General features: G+C 27.6%; 1 protein-coding gene across 1 annotated transcript; it reads right to left on the bottom strand.

Moving 5' to 3' along the window:
• Nucleotides 1–7886: 7886 nt before the first annotated feature.
• Nucleotides 7887–9221, bottom strand: LOC114183997 (ethylene-responsive transcription factor ERF035). The gene has a single exon (XM_028071225.2). The coding sequence runs from the start codon at nucleotides 8948–8950 to the stop codon at nucleotides 8156–8158; it is 795 nt and encodes a 264-aa protein (XP_027927026.1). The 5' UTR covers nucleotides 8951–9221; the 3' UTR covers nucleotides 7887–8155.
• Nucleotides 9222–9427: the final 206 nt, after the last annotated feature.

Genomic DNA, 9427 nt, shown 5'->3' with positions numbered 1-9427 from the left:
ATAGATTGTTTCACTTAATTAAAAAAAATCTAATTTTTTTCAATTCTAAAAAATAATTTAAACTATAATTCTGATTAAAATATAAATAAAGTTAAAGTGTATCATAGATTTATAAGTTCACAAAAGTTACATTCATCCAAAAGGAAAGGTACTAAAAGCAAAAAAAAAAGTGGCATTAAGTTAATAACTGTGACTTTGATGTGTCATTTTACGTTTTGAATTTTTAGTTTATACAATTTTACACAATTTTATTTGTTCTAAATATCTATATAAAGTTGTATAATTCATTTTATGCCAAAATGGAAAGTTACACTAGTCTAGAGAGAGAATAACATTTATGATTTTTTGTTTTTTTATTATAATAATATTTAAAATTTTATGTTATATTAATGAGCCAATCGGCTCACCACGAGTTTCGGGTAAATCAATTTCTTAGTGGATTGGATTCATTTTTAACTTGTACCAAAATTTGAAATTTTTTTTAATTCAACCTGGTCCAAACCTGTGGTGGATCAAGTTGACTCACAAATTGTAACCTATTTTAACATTTCTAGATAATTGCATATTCTTAATGTGTTTAACACGTGTCACTTTAATGTACTATATTGATAGTTAATATGTTATAATGTGTAGAACATTACTCTCAAAAAGAGAATATGACGAGAGTTTCCTCGCATGTGGATAACTTTACAAAGTGAAAAATATAGAGCTTTAGAAGAAATAAATATATTGCAAGAAAGTATATTGTCGTATCATATATTGATCATTTAACAACTTTTGTCTTTATAGGTTTCAAAAATATGATTTATTACTTCTGTAATCTTCACACATAAAAATGCATTTCTACTTAATAGCATGATCATTTAAATCTTTACACAAACATAGGCTTATATTATGTTTATCTTTGAATTAGTGTTCATTTATAGATAGAAGGTTGTACTTTCTTATTGAATTTTTGAGCTGTATATAAAGAAGTATGCAATAATATATTACAAAATATATAATTGATTATGTTTTAATATTCATGCTTCATGTTTCTTAATTTCTTTCAATATCAAATTATTTCTTAAAAAGTATTTTTGAACATTATTGAAATAATCTTTTATATATATATATATATATATATATATATATTCTTAATAAAAACATAATGTTTAGATTACTTGATTTGAGTGAATAACTATCTTACTATACATACCATGATTTTAAATAGAAAACAAATTGTGGTCGTATTTTTAATACACACTTTATTTGATTAATTATCCATATAATTAATGGATCATCAATCTGTACAAAAAGAACGTTACAAGGCTTTGACAGTTGTAACTTTGCTAAATGAACACATGTTTCAGAGTTTATAGCATATCAAAGATTAATTTCATTAATTATTCATATTTGTTATTGTTTTAATGGTTAAATTTGTTTTTAGTTCCTAAATTTCACATGAAATTATAATTAGTTTCTCTTTCAAATTTTAATATATTTTAGTTGCCAAACTTTAAAAATAAATAAATGAAATCATATATTTTCTTAATAAAAACATAATTCTTTGGACCTTGCTCTTTAAGATTACTTGGTTTGATTGAATATCGTCTAGGTAATTTGGGGACCACATTTGTAGGCTTATGTTGACGTTTAGGTAGCTTGGGTGCCATATTTGTGACTTTTTTTTTATCGTTTAGATAACTTGGTGTTTTGTTTGAAGGCTTTACTTATGTTACTGTCTAAGTAACCAGATGCCTTGTTTGAGAGCTTTGCTTATGTTACTGCCTAAGTAACCCAATGTATCATTTGTGGCTTTCATTTATGTTACCGCTTAAATAACTTAGTGCCTCGTTTGAGGGCGTTACTTATGTTACTATCTAAGTAACTATTTGCCTCGTTTGGAGGACTTTAAGGTAAATTGGTACTGGTCTAAGTAACTTAGTATTTCACCTGTAGGGCTTTTGGTTAATGTTACTTGTCTAAGTAACTCAACGACTAATTCATAGGGTTTTTTTGTTAATGTTACTAGTTTAAGTAACTTGGTGCCTCGCCTAGAGGGCTTTTTATTTAATGTTAATTGTTTAAATAATTTGTTGCCTCGTTTAGAGGGATTTTATTTAATGGTACTAGTTTAAATAACTTGGTGTCTCGCTTGAAGGGCTTTTATTTAATGTTATTTGTTTAAGTAATTGAGTGCCTCGCCTAGAGGGCTTTTATTTAATCTTACTAGTTTAAGTAACTCAGTGTCTCGCATGAAGGGCTTTTAATTTACTAGTCTAATGATAGAATCGTTGTCAATTACCATACATTCGATATATTGTCCTCTTTGGAGCTTGTCCGTCACAGTTTTGTCCTTAAAATTGTCTTAGGCTTTGCCTTCTAAGCGGTGTGGAACTATTAGCTATGCGCAATAGGAACATAAGCCCTCAAACGAGGTCTAAGGGGAATGAACAAATCATCCCCAATAAAGGACTTAAGAGATCAATGGTTCTGTTATTGGTCCTGTGGGACTGATGATTCTGTTATCGGTCCCACAATGGGCACCAAATGTTCTTACCGAGATCTGACATTTAGACCTTTGGACATGTGGCAATATCTAAGTGGATTGGAGAATCTTGATGTATGCTTTCGACTGATGATACATTACCGGATATATATCAAATATTCTATAAATATATGATATTAAGAAATATCATGACCTAATCAAACTATCTAGATTTAGTCACATATACTATTAATATATAAATATTTACACCAACAAATATATCTTAGAATATCTTCCAATCGCTATTAAAAAGGATAAATATGATTTTAGTCCCTAAACTTGAATGCGTTCCAAACTTTAATACATTTTATTCTCAGAACTTTAAAAATAAATGAATAGTCTTTTTAACCTAATGTCAATATTTTTTTTGGCTTGTTAATCGATGTTTTAAGGACATTTGAGTAGAAACGTGTCAAAATGGTGTAAATAATTAAAACGTTATCCTAAAACATGTTTAACATGTCAACATTTTTTACACAATTGGATTAGAAGGACTATATCTATTATTTTTAAATTTTATAAATTAAAATATATCAAAATTTGAGACATAGACGAATTACAATTTTTACGTCTATGTTTATGTTTAGAAACTAAAATGATATTTTTAACCCTTATTAAAATTTCACTATGACTATGAGAGATACTCTAATATCTAGGACAATTATTAGATCATCTGTTTCTTAACGATCTTTCCTTTTTTTTATGACAAATCTTTGAGTTTTGAATTTATTATAGCTGATTTACAAAATCAAGTTCGCAAAACAATTATATCATAAAATATATATAAAAGTAACACAAATTAGAGTTATAAAATTATGATAGAACATAGAGATACATCAAAGCAATGATGTCGAATGCAATAAAATATCATAATCTGTTATATAAGATAAAATTAAAAATACATTCGATTCCCTTATGTTATCAACAAATGATTTGAAAAAGATTTTCTATCATAATTGTGTTAGCGAAAGTAGTGATTAATCATTACAAGATAATTGGCTTCCAAGTTAGACGAGTGGTAATGAAAGGTTGAAAAGTGATATTATGATCTTCTTCATTTTTTCCATGGTATAAAGCTTGTTTGTTTTCTACTTTATTTTAGAAAGAAGTAAAACTATTTTGTTTTTTCTTGTGTAAAATATGTGATTTAAAAATAAATGTGCAGATAAATAAATAAGAAAGCTGACACCCTCATTTATATTTATTATGGTAACCCATCGAAATTCACAATATTAATAACTACTACTATCTAGGTTTAGATTTTCAAATAGGAAACTTGACATAAAATCTTTGATACCTCAACTTGTACTTACTTTCAAAACCACATGAGAGTCTGCATGGGATTTAGATTGAGATCTATAAGAACACACTATTCATAATGTAGTAATTTTAAAACGCAAGTTGGAAGACAAAATATGGTAGTTCATAGTTGGAAAAAACGCACAAGTTACTCCAAGAAAATTAATTATATCAATCAACTGATCCATATAGTGGAACTAGAGAAACATAAAAATGATGATGAATGAAGTGTCTAAACCATACAACAAAAACATATTACTATATTACTCAAAAACTTGTCTTTAAATAATCAACATATAATGTTCATGTTAACCTATATAAAAGTAATAAGTGTTTGAAACATTAGTCGCCTAATAAAAATGTAACTCAATGTTTAAAAAATGATTAAATATGCAAATTGGTAACCAAAAGATGAGTAGGTTAGTAGTCCTAATCAAAATTTTCATGTGAATGATTCATTGAAAATCTCAACAAACAACCCATATGAAGTCCATTATATAAATATTTGATATGTACGTAGACCTTTCTTTATATTTGATATAAAATGACTTATACAGATATGAAAAGTTTAAATATATTCTTTTTCTCTAATCTTCCAAGACACTTAAGGATAAAATTGTAAATGAGATACAAATTTCAAAGCAAATAATATTTCAAATACAATAATTGATTATGTTATTTCAATGAATTTGATATGAAAACAATTACCATACTTTAAGAATAATTATAGACATTTCTTCTTTACCTTATTTTGTGTCTAGCCTCTATCATTTGTTTCATGTTGTTCTCCTAAGGATATATTGGATTTATTTTCTCGTTGATGTTAAACAATCTCCATGTTTTTCAGAAATTGTATCTATACACCATTTGTTTTTATTTTTATACAAGAAGAAAATTTTCAAATATGTACTATTTAGTACTCAATTTGAAACTGTTACTTTTGTTAATTTTGTGACATTTTAAATCTTTTTTTGTTCTTTTTTCATTTATTTCTATATATTAAATCATGTGCTAAATTCATTACATATGAATTTATTGATGACTAGAAAATGCAAATTCATCTCTCATCAATTTTTACACGTTGATGTTAGATTTGTTGAGCTGTTTTGCAGGAATGAAGATAAAGTATTGTTAGAAAGGATTTAGAACTAATATGAAAAAAAAAAAAAAATCAAAGTAATATTTGTGTGGAAAGGACAACTCATACGATTGAGCCTGAACAATTTCCAACAATCATAAACCACTAATTCAAGGCACTAGAACTATATAAATGTTCTTATACGAAAAAATAGTGGAGTAAAATAACAAATTTTTGTGTTTAGAAAGCAAACTCAATTTTAAATATTATCTAATAAAGACTAATACTTTTAAAATACTTATAAAATATGTTCCTTTGATAAATCTTTCCTAAAAGAATGAATTTATATATATATATATATATATATATATATATATATATATATATATATATATATATTTATATTTATCTGAGTTGGGACATAAAATCTTTAACATATAATCTTATAAAAAAAACTTAGAGAATTATTTCTTTTTATAAGATTATTATTAGGGTATAAAATTCCTAATAATCTTCTGTGAAATATATTTTGCTTCAGAAGTTTATATCTTAACCAATGTAAGAATTTTTCCAAGTTATAGTGCGTCATGTAGATTATGTTTCAATTGATTCATTAATAATCTATAACATCTTTAATGTTTTTATTTTATTTTAAAGATATATTATTTTTAGATTTAATCAAGTGTTAACTAATTCATAAATCTAGATACTTTTAATTATGATTTTTATTACAAAATATAGTTAATTTATATATTTATTTATATATATAAGAATTTTGTAATTTGATATTTTATATGAAAAAGATGATATAACTGTTAAATATTTTTTTTTATTTCTAATTCATTGATCAACTAATTACTTTTTTTTTAATTCTATTCAATTCATCGATTAATTCACTTTTTTCTTCACAAATTTAAATTAATTAACAAGCTGAAAGAAATAAAAAAAAATAGGAATTGAAAAAAAAAGTAACATACATATAATTTCGTCGAAGGTAAAATTAGATAACATAATATATAGACAAAAATAAAAAACATTTTAAACACTTATATTTTTTTAATAAATTGAACTTATTTTTATATAATTTTGAATACTTTTTTAAGTCCTTAATGGGTAAGGTAATAAGAGGTTTTAAAATGCGGGTTAACTTGGAGGGACGTGGTGATGTAACAGAGGTGAGGTTTGTTAATTAGCTAACATGTTTGCATTTGCGAAAACTTATGTGGAGAAAAGCTGGCACTAATCATTGTAAGTCGAAATACTGAACCCAATGTGACGTTGAAAAGATTATTGGCCAATCGTAAAATAAATCATTGTCAAAGATGATATAGTACCACCTCATACGTTCATCTTTTTTTCCCTCTTTTTCTACAAAAAGGAGATCGTGTCGTTTAGCAATTTCGTTTAGTCACTTTTAATAATTCAGATCGGAATCCATCATTTATACTTTTAATCCATAAATAATATGTAAAATATAAAGCACATGTGAACCATTCTCAGTAATAAAATTTGTTTTACCAATTCTTAACTCAAGGTATATTCAAGACCCAATTCAATTCCAGACCCATTAATACATATAATGGGGAGGTTTGTGTCAATTTACGTATTTTATATTGTATACGACACATATACATATTCAACTATGTTTTAAGTTTTTACAATATATTTAAAAATTATAATTTTGTTTCTCAATCAAATTATATATTTATTTCGTTAGTGTGTCTTCTGAAAATTAATTAAAATATTTGAAGATTTCACATTAGCCAAAAATAAGATTATATATTATATATGTAATTTTATTTATAAGTTAGTTTTGTAAGATTGAATTATGTTCGAAATCTATTTCTTAAGATAAGTCATCCAAATCTATCATAACAAACTTATTGTTTGGTGGATTATTGTGTTATTATCGAACTATTATTAAATCATTCATTACTGTTTAGTTTTATGTACGATATGTATATACCTTGAAGTAAAGATTATATCAGAGATCCCACACCTATATCCATTAAACATAAAGTGAGTTTAAAGTATATTAGTAAGTATAAACCTTCCATTATAATAAACTAGTTTTATAAGATTGAATTAAACTTAAAATTTATTTTTTAATATTAAAAAATGAAAATTCACAATATAATGTGATATAATCTCCACATTTACTAGAAAAACGCTTTATGTAAATTTTATAAATGTAGAGAAAAAATAGCACATATATAATTTAGTTTAGGTTAAAATATTATTTTAATTTATTAAATTTTATTAAATAAGTCTTGATTTTAGTTTTGTATTCAAATAGGTTCCAAAATATTGTAACAAAAAGGTATTTTAACCTTTATTAAATACAAAATATAATTTTACGTTGACAAATATATTTAACCTAAACTATAAACAAATCATATTATAGAACTAAATGTAAATATTTAAAGCATCTATACAAAGTATCGAGGGAGATACAAATTCGCTTCGGTTAGAAGATGCTTGGAGCCAACTTATTGAACTCCTACAAGTGTGTGTATATACAAGCAGGAATCTAGATAACTTTGTTTTATACTTAATAATAAAAAGTGATGATGGAGGAAGAATTATTCCATCGAGGAGTTCATGATTTTTTTATGAGCACAACTTGTTCCATGATAGTTTATTTAATGAACCAATTGGTAAAGAAATGATTAATATATGATGCATTTAGTCTTGTGGAAATCTTTCCAACTGAAAGATAAAAAGAAAAGCAAGAAAGAGTTTCAGGTTGGCTTGCTTTACAGTCAACAACAGCATCATCAAAACTTCTTCAAAATGCTCAGAACAAAATCAACAAACAATAACGTTCTTTTCGTGCAAGATCTAATCTTCAGATTACCAGATAAGCCACACATGGTGAACGAAATGGTGGAATCCAACATCTCCCAAATCCAGTAACTACCATTCATTATTTCACAGTGAAAAAGGAGAGAAAGGGACTGGAATGAAATTTCCATGTGATGCATGCACAAAAGAAAGAAGCTTCTTTTATTGTTTATACAGTGGTAGACATTTGTCACATTTGTCAAATATTTCCCTTTATATTTTAATCCATAACAAAACAAAAATAGCAATGGGCAACACAATTTACAGACTAAAGGGTAAACTTTTTCCCTAAGTGCTATTCTTGCATCAGATTGCACTATTGCAGTAAAGGGTAAACAATTTGCAGTTTTTTTTTTCTCTCTTAATATTATTATTATTTTTTAAAAATGGAACAATCTGCAATACTAGTAATTCTCCCACAAAAATTGCTCTTCAAGCCTGAATCCACTATCAGCAGCACATAAACCCCAAGAAGAAGAATAAGAGAAAAAAAGTCCATTGTTTTCATCAGGGAAAAGATCTGGAAGGTCAAAGAGTGTGTCATCATCTGCAGTAGAGTGAGAAGTTGAAGACCCTTGAGTAGTGTCCATGGATAGAGTTGAAGGTGAAGCTTCTTCTGCTTGAACATGCTGAGCTTGAGTTGAAAATGAGGCTTGTTCTGCATGGTTTTGTTCATCCTTTTGTGGTTCACAATGCTTGGCATGATGAAAGAAAGTGGTTGCTGCTGCTTTTGCAGCTGCAGCTTGAATGTCCTTGGGAGATGTGGTGATGGGCCTTGGAAGATCTTGAGCTAAATTGGGGAAATTGAGGTAAGCTGAGTGACCCTTGATGGCTAAAGCTGCAACATCGTGTGCTCTAGCAGCCATTTCTGCAGTAGGGTATGTTCCAAGCCATATTCTTGATTTCTTCCTTGGCTCACGTATCTCAGACACCCATTTGCCCCATGCTCTCATTCTCACACCCCTGTAACTGGGGTGCTTGTTATCATCACCATTTCTTTGTCTTTTCTTGTTGCTAATTGGGGTGTTTTGATTCTGAGCTGCTGTTGAATCATCTGGAGGACTTGTTTGGGATGAAGATGTTGCAGATGAACAAGATGATGATGATGATGATGATGAGATGGTGGTGGAGATGGTGATGGATGTGGTGGAGGAGGAGGAGAATGTGGTGAACAAGTTTTCCCCAGCATCACTTTCCATGTTGATATGTTTCCCAAGGAAGAAAGGGTGGGTGGGGTTTGATTGGAGAGGCACAGAGAATGAGTGAAGGGCACATAAAAATAGAGCTGTTTGTCTTTTATGATTCCCCCCAAAAGGAATTGGATTTATATAAAGAGAAAGAAAAAGAAGAAACAAATTTAAAGAAAAGAAAAAGAAAGCCAAAGGAGAAAAAAAGAAAAAGGAATATAAACCAGCATGGGCTCCAGAAGAAGACTACAGTTCAGCTACTTGATTTCCCATGTTGAAATTGAATAACATGCCTTTAGGTACTCATATTTATACACACACATATATATATATATATATTATATATTATATTATATGGTTGAGTATATTTTTGTTTTAGTGTGTATATAGTCTTCTTTCATCTCCTGTTTCACGTTTGTCCAACTTTGGAGAGCAGCTTCTACTTGGGTTCGTTTGATATGACATGTTTTCTGTAGCATGATATTCACA

The sequence above is a fragment of the Vigna unguiculata genome, chromosome 5 (genome assembly GCF_037176805.1).
Source record: "Vigna unguiculata cultivar grain cowpea cultivar isolate G323 ecotype 2 chromosome 5, ASM3717680v1, whole genome shotgun sequence".
NCBI classification, from domain to species: Eukaryota; Viridiplantae; Streptophyta; class Magnoliopsida; order Fabales; family Fabaceae; genus Vigna; species Vigna unguiculata.
Note: the sequence above shows the minus strand (reverse complement) of the source record. Positions and strands in the feature narration are given on the sequence as shown.